The sequence below is a fragment of the Bubalus kerabau genome, chromosome X, assembly GCF_029407905.1.
Source record: "Bubalus kerabau isolate K-KA32 ecotype Philippines breed swamp buffalo chromosome X, PCC_UOA_SB_1v2, whole genome shotgun sequence".
NCBI lineage: Eukaryota > Metazoa > Chordata > Mammalia > Artiodactyla > Bovidae > Bubalus > Bubalus kerabau.
Window position 1 is genome coordinate 157,714,839 of NC_073647.1, and position 20,979 is coordinate 157,735,817.

The 20,979-nt window shown below is 46.0% G+C and overlaps 1 protein-coding gene across 1 annotated transcript; it reads right to left on the minus strand.

Annotated features, from left to right (window-relative positions):
- Positions 1-9,996: 9,996 nt before the first annotated feature.
- Positions 9,997-20,371, minus strand: LOC129640245 (histone-lysine N-methyltransferase PRDM9-like). Its single transcript, XM_055565450.1, has 10 exons — positions 20,296-20,371; positions 19,765-19,891; positions 19,359-19,459; positions 17,982-18,031; positions 16,088-16,244; positions 15,169-15,270; positions 14,681-14,952; positions 14,127-14,194; positions 12,810-13,003; positions 9,997-11,126 (listed from the first exon to the last, which is right to left on the minus strand). Exons 1-10 carry the CDS (start codon positions 20,369-20,371, stop codon positions 9,997-9,999), a joined length of 2,277 nt encoding a protein of 758 aa, XP_055421425.1.
- Positions 20,372-20,979: the final 608 nt, after the last annotated feature.

The following is a 20,979-nucleotide window of genomic DNA, read 5'->3' on the forward strand; positions in this document are numbered from 1 at the left end:
GCTTTTGCTTGTCTGTAAAGCTTTTGATTTCTCCTTCATATTTGAATGAGATCCTTGCTGGGTATAGTAATCTGGGTTGTATGTTTTTCTCTTTCATGACTTTAAGTATGTCCTGCCCTTCCCTTCTGGCATGAAGTTTCCATTGAAAGATCAGCTGTTATCCTTTTGGGAATCCCCTTGTGTGTTACTTGTTGCTTTCCCTTGCTGCTTTTAGTGTTTGTTCTTTGAGTTTGATCTTCATTAATTTGATTAATATGTGCCTTGGGGTGTTTTTCTTTGGGTTTATCCTGTTTGGGGCCCTCTGGGTTTCTTGGAATTGGGTGGTTATTTCCTTCCCCATTTTAAGGAAGTTTTCAACTATTATCTCCTCAAGTATTTTCTCATGGCCTTTCTTTTTGTCTTCTTCTGGGACTCCTATGATTCGAATGTTGGGGCATTTAACATTGTCCCAAAAGTCTCTGAGGTTGTTCTCATTTCTTTTCATTCGTTTTCCTTTTTTCCTGTCTGCTTCATATATTTCCACCATTCTATCTTGCACCTCACTTATCCTATTTTCTGCCTCAGTTACTCTACTATTGGTTCGCTCCAGAGTGCTTTTGATCTCAGTTATTGCATTATTCATTATTGATTGACACTTTTTTATTTCTTCTAGGTCCTTGTTAAACATTTCTTGCATCTCCTCAATCCTTGCCTTCAGTCTCTTTATCTTTAACTCCATTTTGTTTTCAAGATTTTGGATCATCTTTCCTATCATTATTCTGAATTCTTTCTCAGGTAGACTTCCTATCTCCTCCTCTTTTGTTTGGTTTGGTGGGCGTTTACCATGTTCCTTTACCTGCTGAATATTTCTCTGCCTTTTCATTTTGTTTAGATTGCTGTGTTTGGGGTGGCCTTTCTGTATGCTGGAAGTTTTTGGTTCCTCTTTATTGTGGACGTTCCTCCCTGTGGGTGGGGTTGGACTAGTGGCTTGTCAAGATTTCCTGGTTAGGGAAGCTTTTGTCAGTGTTCTGGTGGGTGGAGCTGGATCTCTTCTCTCTGGAGTGCAATGAAGTGTCCAGTAGTGAGTTTTGAGGTGTCTATGGGTTTGGTGTGACTTTGGGCAGCCTGTATTTTAATGCTCAGGGCTATATTCCTGCATTTCTGGAGAATTAGCATGGTGTGTCTTGCTCTGGAACTTGTTGGCTCTTGGGTGGAGCTTTGTTTCAGTGCAGGTATGGAGTCAGGAGTTCTCTGGTTTTCTCAAGTTTTGTATTTAAGCCTCCTGCCCTTGGCTTTCAGTCTTATTCTTACAGTAGCCTCAAGACTTCTCCATCCATACAGCAATGATGATAAAACATCTAGCTTAATGGTGAAAAGATTCTCCACAGTGAGGGACACCCAGAGAGGTTCACAGAGTTATATGGAGAAGAGAAGAGGGAGGAGGGAGACAGAGGTGACCAGGAAGAGAAGAGGGTCAGTCAAAAGGCGAGAGAGCAATCTAGCCAGTAATCAGTTCCCTAAGTGTTCTCCACAGCTGAGAATACACTTCACAGAGTTAAGTAGAGAAGAGAAGGGGGAGGGAGGTGATAGAGGTGACATGGGGGAGAAAAGGGAGAGTCAAAAGGGGAGAAAGAAATCAAGCCAGTATTCACACCCCTAAGTAAAAATGGGTACTGAAGATTAGATTCTTAAGGGTACAAAATTGGTAACAAATACCAAAAAGCAAAGATTAAAAACCTAGAGTAGAGGTTGGATTCTCAAAAACACAATATTAAAGAAAAAAAATCACAAAAATTATAATATATATATATATATATATATGGTTTGCTTTAAAAAATAGGTTTTTTGCAAAGTAATAGTAGGTTTTAAAAATGAAAATTAAAGGAGTAATAAAGAACTTAAAAATAAAATAATTTAAAAATTATAATTGTAAAAATATATCTAGGAATTTCTCTGGATCTGCTGCCAGCAGGGTGGGGTCAGTTTAGTTTCGGATAGTTCCCTGTTCCAGCTTATACTTCTTCTCAAGGTCTATAGGCCCCTTCCAATGCATAGTCAATGCTAGCTACAGGGTTTTAATTTGCTGCACCTGTCACTTCCAGAGTGGCTCCCTCTTCTTTATTTATTTTACCTTCCTCTGTTTGCAAGTCCTTTCAGTGTCTAATTTCCACCGTGACACAAGGGACTGAAGGGGTCACTTATTTCGGCTCACTTGTTCAGTTGTGTTGTGGAGAGGGAGGAGCACTGCAAACAAATATCATTGGCATGTGAGGGGAGTACTCATGGTGTATGGACCACATGGGGCTTGCCCCAGCTCATGATGGCCTGTGCTTTCCCAGTCTACACTGCTCAGGCTCCAGGTTGCTCTGCAGGGGAACTGTCCAAAGTTGGCCCTGCATTTCATGCACTTCCCTGGTCTGAGCTGCTCAGGTTCAGGTTCTCGGGTACTCCACAAAGGCACAGACTCAGTTGGACCTGCGTTTTGTGCCCTTCCCAGGTCCAAGCAGCTCAGGCGACCAGGTGCTTGGCAAGCACACTGCCCCAGGTGGGCCATGTGTCTTAATCACCTCCCTGGTCCCGGCTGCTCGGTGTCCCATGTGTGCCAAAAGAGTGCTGTCTCAGGTGTGCTGTATGTCTCTTCTGGGGGGCTGATCTCAGGTTGCGACCCTCCTGGCAGATGCCAATCGTCCAGGATCCCAGGAACATGTGGTTAGCAAGTAGGAGCCTGCTCACAGTTTGGTGCAGGATGCCATCTCTGGGGCAGAGATTGCCCCTCGTCTTCCACCTCTGGCTGTCGCCCACCTGCCTCTCTGCCTCCGGCAGGGTGAGGGGCCAGTCCACAGCTAGCTAGCTCTCCTTTGGTGTTCACTCAGTCCTTTGTTCTGTGAAGTGGCCAGACTGTGCCTTAGGTTAGAGCTTTCACAGGAAAATTCTCTCTCTCTCTGGCTATCCCACAGTTTGGGTTGCTATCTCACCTTAGCTCCCTCAGATTGTCCTCAGGGCATTCAGGCCCAGTCCTTACCCTAAGCATGCAACCCACGCCTCTCCTGCTTGCTGTGGCAGATGTGAGTGTCTAGGCTATTTCTCCGCTGGGAGTTGTGGTTAAGGCACATATTCTGTGGAATTTTTTTCCCCTCCCACTTATGTTTCCCTCTGCAATTCCAAAACTCCCCACAGGCCTGGTAAGAGGGTTTCCTGGTGATTGGAAACTTCTCCTCCTTCACGACTCCCTCCCCAGGACGGGTCTCCTTCCCTAACTCTTCTGTCTCTCTTTTTGTCTGTTACATTTTGTCCTACCTCCTTTTGAAGAGAATGGGCTGCCTTTCTGGGTGCCTGGTGTCCTCCGCCAGTGTTCAGAAGTTGTTTTGTGGAAGTTGCTCAGCATTCAAATGATATTTTAATGAATTTGTGGGGAAGAAAGTGGTCTCCTCTTTCTATTCCTCCACCATCTTAGGACCGCCCCACCTCTTACTTTTAAATATTTATTTAATCAGCTGCGCTGGGTCTTAGTTGTGGTACACAGGGTATTCAGTTGAGGCATGTGGGATCTAGTGCCCTGACCAGGGATTGAACCCGGCCCCCCTGTGTTGGGAGCTCAGAGTCTTAGCCTCTGGACCAACAGGGAATGCTGCAGCATCCTACTTTAAAAAAAAATGTTATTTATTTTTGGCTGTGCTGGGTCTTTGTTGCTATGCGGGCTTTTCCCTGGTTGTAGGGAGTGGGGGCTACTCTCTAGTTCTTGTGCTTGAGGTGGCTTCTCTTGTTGGGAAGCATGGGCACTAGGCATTTGGGCTGCAGTAGTTGTGCACAGGATTAGTTGCTCCACAGCATGTGGGATCTTCCCAGATCGGGGATGAACCCATGTCTCCTGCATTGGCAGGCAGATTTTTAACCACTGCACCACCAAGGAAGTCATTCCCCTCCCTCTTCCTGCCAACCTCCTACTTAAAAAAAAAAAAAAAAAAAAAAGACTAAAAACAACCTTTTTAGTAAATTTTCAGGAGTCTGAGCTCTGAGGTCAGCGTCTGTGGTGTCATTCTCCCAAAGGCATCTTGGCTTCAGATACTGGTTGGGCTCATGGGTCTGGCGACCAGGGCAGGTCTGGCAGCTGAAAACAGGCTTGGCCTCTGGTGCTCTGCCCTCACTTACTCACCCAGGGTCCCCGAGCCCTGGAAGCCAAGCAGAGCAGTGCCAGGTGGGTCAGGTACAGCTATGGGGCTTCTGAGGTCCGAGTGGAGCGTGCAGTGGAGGCAGCTGGCTGTCCTGTCACTGTGACTGCTGCTGTCTTGTTTGCCCGTGCAGCGCAGTCATAGTGTCAGGTGAGGCCTGGCCACTGTCATGGGGACAGGATGGGACCTCAGACAGCTCACATCAACAGCCCTCTTCCTCACCTCTGCTTCACTTCGTGGCTTGTGGCTGCTGGCATCTCTCTGGGCTGGGAGGGTGTGTAAAGCACCAGCCCCCTTGCTCAAGGTCAGCTGAGACCCCAAGCTCTGGGGTCACACACCATCGCTGCCGCCATGCAGGTCTTCCCACTTCTGTGAGGGAGGGCCTGTGAAGGCCTGTGGGTGATGGGGGTTTTGGGGGTGTTGTGGGCTGGCCCAGGATCCAGCTTTTTGAGGGGAGGAGAGGGGAGGGGAGGGGAAGGGATGGAGAAGCTTTGACCTGCTCAGGCTTCCAGGGGATTCCAGGCCCTGCTCTGGTGGGAGGTGCAGGTGAGAAGCCCCTGCAAGCTTCTGGGTCTCCACTGTATTTCAGTTGAAACCCCTCTGCCTGCATCACCCCTAACTCTCTCTCACTCCTGTGGCCCCAGCCACAAGCCATGGAAGATGGAGAGTTTATGTGGCTTCCCTTCCAATAGGGAAACCAAGCAGACAAACGTGTTCCTTTAGGAAAGCATGAAAGAAACGAGAAAATAACAGTGGGTAGTTATTACTGACACGGTTCATGTAGCGACACTTCACAAGCCTGGAACAGGGAGGGAACTGAGGGCCATTTGCCCCAGTCCTGGAGTTACCACCTCCCACCCCTCCCTGCCCCATAGCCCACTCACCCCTTGGTGTCCTCTGGTGACCGATTGGACTTCAGGCTCCTCAACCCATTCTGGAAGGATCAGGACAGAGCAGAGTTCATTCAGAGAGGGAGCAGATCAGATCAGTCTCTCAGTCGTGTCCGACTCTTTACAACCCCATGAATCACAGCACGCCAGGCCTCCCTGTCCATTACCAACTTCCAGAATTTACCCAGCCTCACGTCCATCGAGTCAGTGATGCCATCCAGCCATCTCATCCTCTGTCGTCCCCTTCTTCTCCTGCCCCCAATCTCTACCAGCATCAGAGTCTTTTCCAATGAGTCAACTCTTCGCATGAGGTGGCCAAAGTACTGGAGTTTCAGTTTTAGCATCATTCCTTCCAAAGAAATCCCAGGGCTGATCTTCAGAATGGACTGGTTGGATCTCCTTGCAGGCCAAGGGACTCTCAAGAGTCTTCTCCAACACCACAGTTCAAAAGCATCAATTCTTCGGTGCTCAGCCTTCTTCACAGTGCAACTCTCACATCCATGCATGACCACAGGAAAAACCATAGCCTTGACTAGACGAACCTTTGTTGGCAAAGTAATGTCTCTGCTTTTGAATATGCTGTCTAGGTTGGTCATAAATTTTCTTCCTAGGAGTAAGCGTCTTTTAATTTCATGGCTGCAGTCACCATCTGTAGTGATTTTGGAGCCCAGAAAAATAAAATCTGACACTGTTTCCACTGTTTCCCCATCTATTTCCAATGAAGTGGTGGGACCGGATGCCATGATCTTTGTTTTCTGAATGTTGAGCTTTAAGCCAACTTTTTCACTCTCCACTTTCACTTTCATCAAGAGGCTTTTGAGTTCCTCTTCACTTTCTGCCATAAGGGTGGTGTCATCTGCCTATCTGAGGTTATTGATATTTCTCCCGGCAATCTTGATTCCAGCTTGTGTTTCTTCCAGTCCAGCGTTTCTCATGATGTACTCTGCATATAAGTTAAATAAACAGGGTGACAATATACAGCCTTGACGAACTCCTTTTCCTATTTGGAACCAGTCTGTTCCATGTCCAGTTCTAACTGTTGCTTCCTGACCTGCATACAAATTTCTGAAGAGGCAGGTCAGATGGTCTGGTATTCCCATCTCTTGAAGAATTTCCCACAGTTTATTGTGATCCACAGAGTCAAAGGCTTTGGCATAGTCAATAAAGCAGAAATAGATGTTTTTCTGGAACTCTCTTGCTTTTTCCATGATCCAGCGGATGTTGGCAATATGATCTCTGGTTCCTCTGCCTTTTCGAAAACCAGCTTGAACATCAGGAAGTTCATGGTTCACATATTGCTGAAGCCTGGCTTGGAGAATTTTGAGCATTACTTTACTAGCGTGTGAGATGACTGCAATTGTGCAGTAGTTTGAGCATTCTTTGGCATTGCCTTTCTTTGGGATTGGAATGAAAACTGACCTTTTCCAGTCCTGTGGCCACTGCTGAGTTTTCCAAATTTGCTGACATATTGAGTGCAGCACTTTCACAGCATCATCTTTCAGGAGTTGAAATAGCTCAACTGCAATTTCATCACCTCCACTAGCTTTGTTTGTAGTGATGCTTTCTAAGGTCCACTTGACTTCACATTCCAGGATGTCTGGCTCTAGGTCAGTGATCACACCATCGTGATTATCTGGGTCGTGAAGATCTTTTTTGTACAGTTCTTCTGTGTATTCTTGCCATCTCTTCTTAATATCTTCTGCTTCTGCTACGTCCATACCATTTCTGTCCTTTATCGAGCCCATCTTTTCATGAAATGTTCCCTTGGTATCTCTGATTTTCTTGAAGAGATCCCTAGTCTTTCCCATTCTGTTGTTTTCCTCTATTTCTTTGCATTGATCGCTGAAGAAGGCTTTCTTATTTCTTCTTGCTATTCTTTGAAACTGTGCATTCAGATGTTTATATATCTTTCCTTTTCTCCTTTGCTTTTCGCTTCTCTTCTTTTCACAGCTATTTGTAAGGCCTCCCCAGACAGCCATTTTGCTTTTTTGCATTTCTTTTCTATGGGAATAGTCTTGATCCCTGTCTCCTGTACAATGTCACAAACCTCATTCCATAGTTCATCAGGCACTCTATCTATCAGATCTAGGCCCTTAAATCTATTTCTCACTTCCACTGTATAATCATAAGGGATCTGATTTAGGTCATACCTGAATGCTCTAGTGGTTTTCCCTACTTTCTTCAATTTAAGTCTGAATTTGGCAATAAGGAGTTCATGGTCTGAGCCACAGTCATCTCCTGGTCTTATTTTTGCTGACTGTATAGAGCTTCTCCATCTTTGGCTGCAAAGAATATAATCAATCTGATTTCTATGTTGACCATCTGGTGATGTCCATGTATAGAGTCTTCTCTTGTGTTGTGGGAAGAGGGTGTTTGTTATGACCAGTGCATTTTCTTGGCAAAACTCTATTAGTCTTTGCCCTGCTTTATTCCGTATTCCAAGGCCAAATTTGCCTGTTACTCCAAGAGTTTCTTGACTTCCTACTTTTGCATTCAAGTCCCCTATAATGAAAAGGACATCTTTTTTGGGTGTTAGTTCTAAAAGGACTTGTAGGTCTTCATAGAACCGTTCAACTTCAGCTTCTTCAGCGTTACTGGTTGGGGCATAGACTTGGATTACTGTGATATTGAATGATTTGCCTTGGAAACGAACAGAGATCATTCTGTCGTTTTTGAGATTGCATCCAAGTACTGCATTTCGAACTCTTTTGTTGACCATGATGGCCACTCCATTTCTTCTGAGGGATTCCTGCCCGCAGTAGTAGATATAATGGTCATCTGAGTTAAATTCACCCATTGCAGTCCATTTCAGTTCGCTGATTCCTAGAATGTTGTCATTCACTCTTGCCATCTCTTGTTTGACCACTTCCAATTTGCCTTGATTCATGGACCTGACATTCCAGGTTCCTATGCAATATTGCTCTTTACAGCATCGGACCTTCTATCACCAGTAACATCCACAGCTGGGTATTGTTTTTGCTTTGGTTCCATCCCTTCATTCTTTCTGGAGTTATTTCTCCACTCATCTCCAGTAGCATATTGGGCATATGTCTCTGCACATATCAGCCTGAAGGCACCCGATCTCAGCTGATCTCCAAAGCTAAGCAGGGTCAGGCCTGGTTAGGACTTGGATGGGAGACCACCTGGGAATACTGGGTGCTGTAGGCTTTTTGCCTAGATTTTTTTTTCTTTTTTTCTTTTTTTTTTCATAGAGGGAAGGGTGTGGTCAACTGCTAAGAACACCATTGCCTCCACTCTATGTTGGAACTCAGTTCTGGGTCTAAGCAAGTGTGGCTTCCTGGTGCAGTCACCACCTTCACTCACCTGCGGGGGTGGACTTTTTGTCCACCTTGTCACCACGTGCAGCCTGGTCAGCCCTGGGGGCTGTGCTGTGTGCATCTGCTCTGCTCACAGTGCACCCTATGGTCCATCAGACTTCACTCATAAAAGGGAAGTGTAAGGATGAACTATTTCATAGTTAAGAATTTCAAGGTTGCAACAGCATTGACCAAAGCACGTGGGCACAGGTACAAGACCCGTGCATTAGAGAAGCCACAGTGTGGGCTTCAAGGACCCTCCAGGTGGGGGGTGGGATGGGGTCTGGACAGGAGTTTCCTGCACACGTGGCTCCAGGCTCTGTTGTCCGCAGGGTGGACGACTGTCAGCACTGCCTGTCTGTGTGGAGGGGCTCTGGGGCTGCCCAGCTCAGTAAGAATGGCAATGGTGGGAAGGGAGGTTGTGCTCCCTTAGCATCCCTGACCTCACATGTCCTCATCAGGGCAGCTAAGTGCCTAAACAGCCCCTTCCTCGTCTAGCTCTGAAGACCTGGAAGATGTGGGGGCTGAAGGACATGCAGAAAACACAATTCTGTAAAGCAACTATCCTTCAATTAAAAATTTTAAAAAGATTAAAGAAAAAAAACACAAATAACAGCAACGGCGGGGCTTGCATTCTCAGCCAGCCTCTGCCAGATTCTGCCTGTGCTTATGCAACAGACCAAAACGCTGGTGCTCCCACCCTGTATCACAGATGAGAATAGAGACACAGAGAGGTTGAGCATCTTGTCCCATGTCACACAGATGCTGAGGGCAGAGCTGAGAACTGGACCCCTGTGGTCGTGTCTGGAGTCCAGATGCTGTGATGACCCTGCTGAAGTGGCAAAGACAGAGTGAGGGAGACCAGATGGCCCAGGCTGAGCGAGGCACATGCACATGCACACATACACATGCACGTGGCCTTCACTTTTGGGGCTACAGAAGTCAGAGGAAGACAGAGGGCAACCAGGAGAGGCCAAAGTAGAGTCTAGGTCTATAGGGAGGAGAGGCCACACCTCCCAGGAAGCCAGAGTTTTCTCTTCCCTGATGAGTCTGTCTCAAATCCTAGATTCCTCTCCCTGGACCCTGGAAGTGACTGTCCAGTGACCTAACTGAGTTGGCTCCAGAACAATGCCTTCCCAGGGGTTCACTATCACTGGACCCACTGCTGTCAGTAATAAGGGGGGGGGTGAGTACGTAGTCTGGGCTTCAGATTTGTTTGGAGACAAAATTTATTAGAAGAAGTACAAAAAACCGTGAAGGCAATTGGCATGAATATCTACAGAACACTTAAGAAACCATCTGCTGTTTATCTACCTCCTCTCCTGTCATGAAAGTGGAAGGTCTGTTTAATCAATTAATTCTGTGTTCATCACACTGCTTCTGTAAAATATTTGCTTATGTGTTTATTTACATGGCTGCACTGTGTCTTAGTTGCTGCATGTGGGAGGTAGTTCCCAAATCAGGTATTGAATATGGCTCTACGCATTGGAGTAGTAGCCACTGGACCATCTGGGAAGTCTCTCCTCATACTCTTGGTGACAGTAACAGATCATAAACCTGCTCTGAGGCCCCCTTAGAGCTGAGGCATGGGGTGGCTGCAGTAATCCTCCTGTGGCTAGGATGTGGTTTATTGGTCATGACTCACTCACACTCCACGCAAACATAGGGCTTCTCCCCTGTGTGTGTCCTTTGGTGTCTGACGAGATTGGACATCACACTGAAGCTTCGCCCACACTCCCTGCAAACATAGGGCTTCTCCCCTGTGTGTGTCCTTTGGTGTCTGATGAGACTGGACATCACACTGAAGCTTCGCCCACACTCCCTGCAAACATAAGGCTTCTCCCCTGTGTGTGTCCTCTGGTGTGTCATGAGAACTGACTTCAAACTGAAGCTTTGTCCACAATCACCACAAACATAGGGCTTTTCCCCTGTGTGTGTCCTCTTATGTCTGGTGAGACATGACTTCTCACTGAAGCTTCGCCCACACTCCCTGCAAACATAGGGCTTCTCCCCTGTGTGTGTCCTCTGGTGTGTAATGAGATTTTTCTTCAAACTGAAGCTTCGCCCACACTCCCCACAAACATAGGGCTTCTCCCCTGTGTGTGTCCTCTTATGTTTGGTGAGATTTGACTTCTCACTGAAGCCTCGCCCACACTCCCCACAAACATAAGGCTTCTCCCCTGTGTGTGTCCTCTTATGTTTGGTGAGATCTGACCTCCAAATGAAGCTTTTCCCACACTCCTTGCAAACATAGGGCTTCTCCCCTGTGTGTATCTTCTCAGGTGTGATTAGACTTGACCTATCCTTGGAGCCTTGCTCATGCTCTCCGTACTTGAGTCTTATAATCCCTGAGACCCCTGCCTCCATGAATAATTTGCCTGTGTCCTCTGGATTCAGCTTCTGGCTTGTGCTGGGCTCTTCGGCCATTCTCTCATGCACCTCAGAAGCCCCCATTTGTCCTTTGGGTGTGTAGGAAGAGGCCGTTGAAATCCTCTTCAGCCTTATGCAAAGTTTGGGGCCTTTCAGCAAAGGATGGGGCCTTTCCTTGGGCTCTCGACCCTCTGGTTTGCCACTCGGTCTGTGTGGATCAGAATATTTCTGCTGCTGATTTTGACTGCCTGGGCAGGGATCCTCTGGTTGGAGGTGGTCTCCTATAGATGGCCTCAGGATGATCTGAGAGGGGTGATTGCGTTGGACATGTTGGCTGAGGAATTTCTGACTGGAGAAGGACAGAGAGCAGGAGGCACATGGGTGGATCTTGGGCTTTGGTTCTGCTGAAAGAGGAAGTTTTAGTCAGGTAGCTGGTTTGCCATGGTAAAGCCTGCCCCAGTAATCATCTTAGTGTTGACGGTGCACGATTTGTCTCCCATCAAGTGTGTCTTTACAGTCCACTTTTCCATTCCATTCTTATTCTCTACATCTACAGAAATCCAGGAAGCTTGCATCAAGGGCCTTTTCTACATACCACCCAGCCTAGGGACCTTTCAGTAGCATCAGAGGCAGCGTCTCTCCTGATACAGGTGGATCTGCAGGGACCTTTCCCTGCATGTAAGTATCTGAAAAGTCGTGTCACAGTGGCCACAGGTATTTTACCCTACTGAGAGATAAGACTCTTGATGACTTAGGTGGAATCTTCCTGAATGGCTCCGTGTGAGGGGAAAGGGTCTATTAAGTTAGGGGCACCTGGCCTAGAGCTCTCTGCATATGTGAGGCAGCACAGGGGATGGTTAGAGCAGGTGTGAGTCAAGCTGTATTTGAGGCTTCTTGTTCAAAGAGCAGCCTTTCAAAGAAACCACTCTACAGGAAGTGGGTTTGAGACTGGACGAGACCAAGAGGCCCAGGTCCTACTGACTACAGGTCTCTGGCTCCTGCTGCCCCGTTTGGTTCATAAATTGCTCCTCTCTGTTTTCTATACATCATACAATAAAGACATGTCCTTTCTCAAGCCTCACCAATATTCATACCTCTAATTTCACACAGTCTTAGTCCATTTAACATGCACTAGGAAGTCTTGCTTAAAAATACATCTCCAGCCAGACTCTTCACACCCTCACTCCCAAGCATCTTTACCCAGGCCACTTTCCCCTCATGTCTGGCAATGAACTGACCTCTGAGGGGACTCCCCACTGCTGTCTCTTCCCAAAAATGAAGTGGAACATCATCTTAGAACAGAGAACATGCCGCTTGGAGCTAATAGCCACATGGTTGTTCTGTGTCACCCAGGAAGACCCTAAGGCCTGCACATGGACATTGACGCTGAGGCTTCTGTGTTCCATCCAGCCTCCTTCCTCTCCCTCTGTGCTTCCTCCTGCAACCACTGACATGGCCTCTCTTCCAGGCCCTGAGGCTGCAGCACTGGCTGCTCCCTTGCCTGGAATCCTGGAATCCATAGGTGTTATCTCTGCAGAGACCCTGCCCCACCATCCTCCGCCACACCCCACTCTGTTCATGCTGATCCGAGGCACTTTTCATGCACTGGTTTTCCTCAGAGCACCAGCCCCTGTCTGGTATGAAGCCCATGCTGCCCCAAGGCAGTGGTTCTGTCTGTTTCAGTGTGTGTAGCCCTGTCTGGCACAAAGTATGAATTCACATGACAACAAACTGAAACAGTAACTGAATGCAAATCACTGTATGCATGTCACTTAGAAATGTGGAGGAAATGAGGAAGAAACTGGTAAAGGTGAGAGAGCAGGTAGGTGCTAAAAAACTTGCTTTTTGCTTCTAAGCCTTTCAGCAGAAGGTGATGTTACATATTTTTTGCATGAAATATTGAAAATTAGAACTAATATTTTTAATATAAATATTTTTCCTAACAGTCTTATGAAATGAATCAAATTCTGAGGCATTTTAATTGCAACTTGACTGACTTTAGACTGGATTGGACTCTGCTTCAGAATCGGACCAAGGAAGCCCCCCAGGATGGGGTGGAGCGCTGGAAGAGGGGTGACGCTCACCTCTCCGGGCCGAGAGCTTGCTCTTCCCCCTGTTGTCCATCTTGATGCCGAGTTCCTTGCCATACTCGTCCCCATACCAGACCAGCAGCTCACAGCCCGGCCTGACCACCTGGCGGGTTCGGTAGAAGATCTGCCCGTGATACTGCAAGGCCACCAGGTTCTGCTCCTCATCATCCCGGGCACAGTTCACATACCTGGGATCAAGGCCAGGAAAGGGAAAGAAACCACAGGTGAGGAGACCCTTCCACTATTGGACCACGCCCAGCTCCTTGCCTTCAGGCTCTGAGGCCGCCATGGTTCCCACTGCCCCTCATGGGGACCTTCTGTACACACCTTAGACCTGGCTGTGTGAATTCCTATTTCCAGATCCTGTTTCCAGTCCTCTTCCTGGCTGGAATGCTTTTCTCTTCTTACCTAATTAGCCATTGTCCAGAGCCCAGTTCCAGACTTGTCTCCACCTGGACTGTCCATAAGACTGGTGACCTCCAGCTCCTCTAAACTCTAAATTAAGTTCTCTTTCATTCCGCAGGACTTGGTACTCCTAGGCTAGCATGCACCCCTCAGCACTCACCCCAGCCTTCTTTCTCTCCAGAGGCTTTTCTCCAATCTCCCGACATGTATCCAGGGTCCTATTCACTTGCCCACCCTCTCCCATGGAAACATGGAGAGTGCTCTGACATAGCTTGAGACAGAGAACAGTAATAGTTTATTCACTTTCTGCCTGCCCTGATGAAAGTAGAGGCCCTCAGAGAATGGCCATGCTCACGGCCATCCTGCTCCCCATTCCTTCTCAGGCCTCAGGGCCCACTTCTCACTGGAACCGAGCCTGGGGAGGTTGTTGCCCACACGGACTCAAGGTCTCCCATGTTAGGTTATCCTGGTGCTGTGCAATTATTCAAAAATAGAAAAAGTAAGGTTACTATTCCTAAAATCAATTGGTTAATGTCTGTCTTCAGTATGTTCTCCAAAAGGACATGGGTTGTGTGATCTGCTTCAGTAATGAAGTTCACTGTCTAAACTGGGACATAGAGTGTTTGGTAAGTGTCAATTAAGTGAGGTAAAGTGTCCCTGGTGAATCTAGACTCCTCAAGTTGTGTTCAAGTGCCTCAGTTTTGTTGAGCATATAGACATATTTTGAGGGCACATGCTATATTTTTCTTTCTTTCTTTCTAATGTCTTTTGAAATGAAAGAGCATGATATGGAGGGAAAAGAGGCAAGAAGATGTGAAAGCTACCGAGGGAGATGGGCTGAGAAGGAAAGGGGTGTGGGTTTGAGGGAGGAGCGACATCTACAAACTGCAGGCTCACTGCACCCACCTCATCCAGTTGGCCAAAGACGTGTCTTTTCCATCCACATACTCGTAGCTGTTTCTCCCTTTGGTGACCTGAGTGTCAGAAAAGAGATACAAGCTTTCTTCTCTCTTTTACTTTATTTTATTCTTTTGGTAGTAAGTAATAGAAGAACTTTCCCCCTGCTGGCATTGGTGCTCTTCAGCCTGCATGGATTCAACTGCCAGTCGGACCACACAGTAAGCTCCTTAGTAATCATTTCAAGTCTGAGTCTATTGGCACATTGAAGGCAAGGGCTCCACAAGTGAAGGGTCATTTCTGTATGCCTGTACCACTGTCTCCCAGCTCTCCTCTGATCTTTAGATAGAAGTCTTGTGTGCCTGTACCACTGCCTCCCACCTTCCTCTGACCTTTGGATAGAAATCCTGTGTTCATGCCCAGTGCACACAGTACACAGGGCTGACTGTGTCATTGCCGACCATGTCATCACCATCCGTGTCCTTGCATGTAGACATGAAGTACACCCCCACAACACACAAACGATTAGAGCCAGAGGACAGGGAAAGAGGGCTATTTCTCACCATCCAGCAGTATCCACTGTGGGAGTCCTCTTCATTGTATATGATCTGACCCTCGTAGGGGCCAAAATGCAGGCCCAGTGGCAGATCGGATGCCTCGTTCCACACTCCAAGCCCAGCCTTAGGGATGCCCGATGGCCTGATACTTAACCCAGGGGGCAGAGTGAGGGCTGAGCGGTTGGCATGCCCCTTTTCCACTGCAGAGTCCTTTACAAAGGTTGGGGGCCCATGGGCAGCACAGCTGTCGATGAAGAAGTTCTGACATTCCTCACAATCTGGAGGTGAGAGCAACAGGGATGAGGGGAGGTATAGTGATGTTGCTGGTCGTAAAGACCTTCAGAAAGAGCTGGGGCACTCACGGCCTTTGGCCTTGATCCTGTACCCCAAGTCCTAGAGGAAGGGGATGATTGGGGGACCAAATGGTGAGGTGAGGTTATTGTACCAAGGTCTCATAACCCCTTCTCCATGAGTGGGCCAGCAGGGTCACTCACACAGGTAGTTGTCATCCTGGGGCTCGCTGACCTCTTGGTACACATGGCCCTTTCTTTCTTGTACGCTGTACCTCTTCACTTTGGTCTCCTTTCTTCTGAGTTCTAACATGGAGAACAGAAGCTAAGCAAGGCTGGTGGGGTCTGGAGAATTAGTCCCTGTTTTACCAGAAAGGGTGAGATCTCCTACTTGTCCATCTATACAGTTTGTTAAAACTTTTTCACATTTATTTTTCAAACTTTTACTTTTGTACTTTTATGTTTTAATGATACATTATTTATTGGCCATGCTGTATGGTTTGTGAGATCTTAGTTCCCTGACCAGGAATGGAACCCACACCTCCTGCAGTGGAAGTGTGGAGTCATAACCACTTAACCACCAGGAAGTCCCTTCTCTATACTTTGTTTCTTCCCCCTTTAACTACTGGTTCAGGAGACTGAGGCTCCACACTGACCACAGATGCCCAGTTCAGTGTTAGCTTCCCGCACTTCCTGTTAGTAGGTTTAACTTCCCAACCTTCTTACTTAGGAAATAGTTCACTGACACATCTACTCAGAAAATATATGTGAAGGGCATGACACGTAAAGCATTGAGCAGAGGTCTGTGTATAAATACTAACAAAGTGTGGTCCCTATCATCACAGCTGGATTTATTGAACTTCTTGTAGGTGTCAGCACTTGTGCATTTCATGTAATCCTTCCAAACACCGTATGCTCAGCTTCACTTTACAGATGAGCAATCAGGACCTCAGAAAATGTATAAGATTTTCCCAAGGCCCCAGTGCTAACTTTATGCCTCAGATCAGTTCAGCTTAAACCCATGCCTACCCAAAGTCCACACCCCACACCTAGGCCATACTTATTAGCTTTTCTACAGGGATTAGAGGAACTAATTAGAGGAACTCCACAAACTTTATCTTACCAACTTTGTGTCTGGGGTGCTTTCCAGGGGTCCTCGCTTCTCTGGAAGGGGGCACTGGTTTCTGAGCCTGTTTGGAGCCACTTTTCTTCAGAAATTTTGCTGCTCCCGGCAATTTCTTCAAACTAGATACCTTATTTAATGGTCCCCTGGACAACCTCTTCCATGTGAGTAAAAGACAACATGTATTTCTTTAGTTCTTTAGGACTGTATGAAGTGTTTTTACATGCATGACTTTAGTTAATACTTTGACAATTCTTGGAAATACCTGGTGGAGGGGGGCTCTGAACACTGGAGTGTAAAAAAAGGACCTAAGTGGGTAGTGAATCAAAACTAGAATTCATATCTTAAGATTCTTTCTCTTCAACTTTCTGCATAAAAGTGAGAGCAACGCAGGGAGAATAGCTTGAGGTCAAGGAAAGAAGAGGGTAAGGGCTCATAGAGAAATCCGTGAGGTTTTCTACTAATTAGTGGACCTTTGATGGAGGAGGAAGTATGGAAAATTACAGAGGGGACAAAAGGCATCTGGAAAATAAAGTGACCAAGTAGTGAGATTGAGAAGAGAAAAGATGATCTGCAGAAACACATTCAGACAATAAAGAAAATGAGCTGAAAGTTTCAGGTTGCCATGTCCTAGAGACAATGTTTGGAATTAAAGTAGCTGGCCTCATCAATTCTCCTTGAAGAAGGCTGTACGACTAGTGGGCTCTCCTAAGTTTCCTGATATATAAATTGGTATACATGCTGATTCTTAATGTTATAGTGGACATGAAGTTTAATAACATTCAACAAATCATTGTGTGAGCTCTTTAATACAGTATGAATGTGAGTGTACATCCCTGCCATTAATATATCCCCTTGACTGCTTCTATATTTGAAGTCTAGCTCACAAATACCACCCTCAGTATTCCTTGACCTTCTTATTCCTAGATGAATGTTTAAATGTGGAGTCACTCATTCACAAAACATTCAGAGGGCCCTTAGGGGCTCTGAGCTGGGCCTGGACATCTGAGAATTAACGGGTATGGGCTACGCTCTCAAAGCTCACAAAACAGGGGCAGGCTAAACAAATGATTCCAAACAGGAGAGTTGTCTAATCAGAGCTCAGAGGAAGGACTTGTTACTTCCTCCTACAAGAATGAGCATTTGAAATCATGTCCAGATGATGAGTTTCTACTCAAAAGCTGGTAACCTATGTGAAGCCCTTCAGTTATTTTCTTATTTGTTGTTTTTGAGTCATAAACCTGAAGCTTGTCAGAGCTGCAAGTTACTTCCTCTTATTGGAGTAGGAGTCTCTGAGGTAGGGATCATGTCACCTTCTTCATCCTGGACCGTCCACTCTACAAACTACCCAACATGTCCTTAAGCTTCCCTTAGTCAGATATCCCTCACTAGCACAGCACAAAAGAACTGAGTTTGAAAACATCTCTCAGATGAATGATATAAAGATGTATGAAGAAACTTTATAGAACTATGGAAGTTCTAACGACTTTGTAAGGGGATTAGAGAAGGGGCTTTGCATTAGATTGTACCACCAGTGATACTGTGATCCCACGAATATAATCAAACATTTTTTTTACCTCAGTTTCTTGATCTATAATGGTGATAGCTATATACCTACTTATAGGTACTGTAGGATTGTTTTAAGGTTTAAGTAAGTTTATTCACATAAAATGCTTAAAGTCGGAAATATTGTGAAAATAATGTAACAATAGAACAGCCTACTATATTTGCTGTTCTTACTAACTATAAAGACGGTAATGATATCAGACATTGTGCTAAAGATTCAGGACAGGAAGGCAGCAGTCTCCAGGATCTCTGTGTTTCCTCCTATTCTCACCTGTGACTGGATCCGTGAGGAGGATTCTTTTGTCAACAGGATTTGGGAGACACTCACCTTCTGGTGTTTACTGGGCTCCCCTCTGAAGGCCATCCCAGAAGGTTTACCTAAAAAATGATGAGAATCAGTGTTTTGGTTGGTAAATGTTTCCAAACTCTGGGCATTCTAATTAAGGACACAAAATTCTGAGCCAGAGAGTGACAAGGACAAGGATTACCAAAGGAGGAATGGAAAGTGATTTCTGTATCATCAACTCCTATGCTTCCACTGGGAGCATAATATAATTTTATTAAAATTTAAAAAATATGAAACTTCATCTGTGCTTCATCTGATGCCCATAAAGTATCTAATAAATTTACTAGACTTTCATGACAAAAATACTTAACAAAGTACAAATAGAAGGAAGTGACTGCAATATAATAAAGGTCATATATGAAAAGTCTATCTCTAACATCATAGTCATCAATGAAAAGCTGAAAACTTCTACGATCAAGAGAAAAAGGCAAGGATGCCCATTCTCAATACTTCTATTAAATATAATATTAGAAGTCCTAGGCAGGGCATTAGATTAGAAAAGGAAACAAAAGGCTTCCAGTTGAAAAGAAAGAAGTAAAATTATGTCTGCTCACAGAGGACATGATTTTACGTGCAGAAAAAAATTTTTTTTCAATTTTATTTTATTTTTAAACCTGAAACACTGTATTAGTTTTGCCAAACATCAAAACGAATCCGCCACAGGTATACCTGTGCTCCCCATCCTGAACCCTCCTCCCTCCTCCCTCCCCACACCATCCCTCTGGGTCGTCCCAGTGCACCAGCCCCAAGCATCCAGTATCGTGCATTGAACCTGGACTGGCAACTCGTTTCATACATGATATTACACGTTTCAATGCCATTCTCCCAAGTCTTCCCACCCTCTCCCTCTCCAACAGAGTCCATAAGACTGTTCTATACATCAGTGTCTCTTTTGCTGTCTCGAAAATTTTTTAAATTACACACACACACACACACACACACACACACACACAAAACCTGCACAGAAAGTTGCATGGTAGAAAATCAACATTCAAATATCTTTCCATGCATGAACAACAACCATTCCAAAAAGGAAAATAAGAAAACAATCCTATTTGTGTTTTGTTTTTTAAACCTATAGTCAAGAGCTAAGTGAATTTATAGTCTAGGGTATGTTTAATTGCCTTTCATTAAGGATGTTTAGCAAAAATAATTCTTTTTACAAAGAATGATAAATTTTAAACATAAAACACTGGAAAACCTATACCTTCACCTTCATTCAGGCTCATGTCAATACTCAGCCACAACCACTTTAGAATGCTGAAAATTATGTTTTCTTTGCTAATGGCTGAGATGCAGTTGAGACCTAAGCCCAGGCTGGTTTCTTGAAGACACCTCTAAATCCTTCTGGCCCCTCACCTTGTTGCCTTGGTGTCCATTCTTCATCAGAATCCTCAGTGTCATCTACCTGGGGTTTGAGGACCTGCCTGTGGTGATGCATGAAACCTGGTTGAGTGGCTCTGAAAACCTGGAAAGAAGCAAAATATATGTTCTAAGAAGGAGGCACAAAGCACAGAAGCGATGGAAAGTGTCACATAGTCAGGGAAATCAGTAGGATGGGCTGGAAGAATGTAGAACAAGGCAAGATGTGAGCTCTGCACTGACAGGGTCAACCCCACTTTGGTACAAAACAATAAAAATTCCCTTCAGGTTAGTCTCCACACAAAAGGGACTGTGAGCAGAAGAAGCCACCTAAGAGAGGGCCAAGTAAACACTAAGGGTGAAGACCTGTTTCATGTTTCCCAGGCTCACAGGCACCCAGCACTTCGTGTTACCTATAGCAATCAGCACTTTGTAGTTCCTTTTCACATTCCTATATCGGATTTTTTCCCATTCTCCCATCTCTGCCCATTCTTCCTTGGTGAAGTATATGGAAATGTCTTTGAAAGCATCTTTGGCTTAAGGAAAATAGTAGATTCCATCAGTGACTTACTAATATATGTCAGACCTTAGAGCTGACTTCTCCTCCACCTTTTGTGCAGGGAGTAGCCTGAAGCTACTGGTTGGTCTCTGTGAGACAGGGATGAAGACTTTCCTTCCTGCCTGTGTCCTGCTTAACTGAACAAACACTGAGCATTTTCCCAACTCTCCCTGGACACAGAGCAGTTGGTGATGCTAGTGTCCTGTTTTGTCCCACTCCTCCCCACCATCTCAGACAGGACCAGGCATTCCCATCCTGTGTACATTCACAGAGAAGTTCACTCAGCTGCCCAGGCAAGCAGTTTGTGGTCCTTCAGGGACCAGCGCCATGTCCTTCCTATAGAGCTGGCTTAGAGCCCAGCTTTGCCACCTCCGCCTCTCACCATGGGCTTCCACTCTGTTCTCCCAGCATCTCCCTCAGTGCTGTTCTCTGGAGACCTGTTTGGGCTCATGGCCATGGGACTGCCTCAATGCCAAGGTGCCTGTGGGAGAAGAAGATGCTGAGATGGCCCAGACCACTGTCCAGAGCCTGGTCTGTCTTCCTTGGGTGGAGTGTCCAGGGCAGGAAGGTGTGGGGAAAGTCGGAGTGAGGGTGTTGGTGAGAGGGACGGATCCTGACCAGCTATGACAGGCCAGCCTAATGTGAACTAGATTTGGTTTCTATGGTTCCCTACAATTCAGGCTCTCTGAGGAAAGGCACTGGGAGGGACATGTCTGTGGGTGACAGAGGGAGTCCTGAGGAGACTTAGAAGCCCATAACTGCTGGACTGGGGTCAGGCTGAAATCAGGGCTCTGTTCCAGTGCACGAGAGGGAATATTTCTCCAAGAAGTGTTTTGAAGATCTCCGCCTGGGAACTCGGAAAAATCTGGGCATAACATGGGTTCTACGTTTCAGAGACAAGTCGCTCTCCTTGAGGAGATCTGCGACACAGGGGCTGAAGGAACTGGGATCCTCAGACAGAGGAGACTGGGGATGTTTTGGCTGATGTAGAATGTTCAGGGTGAGAGAACTTGGGATCTTTGAGGCTGAGGAAATTGGAGGTTTCTTATTAAGGGGCTT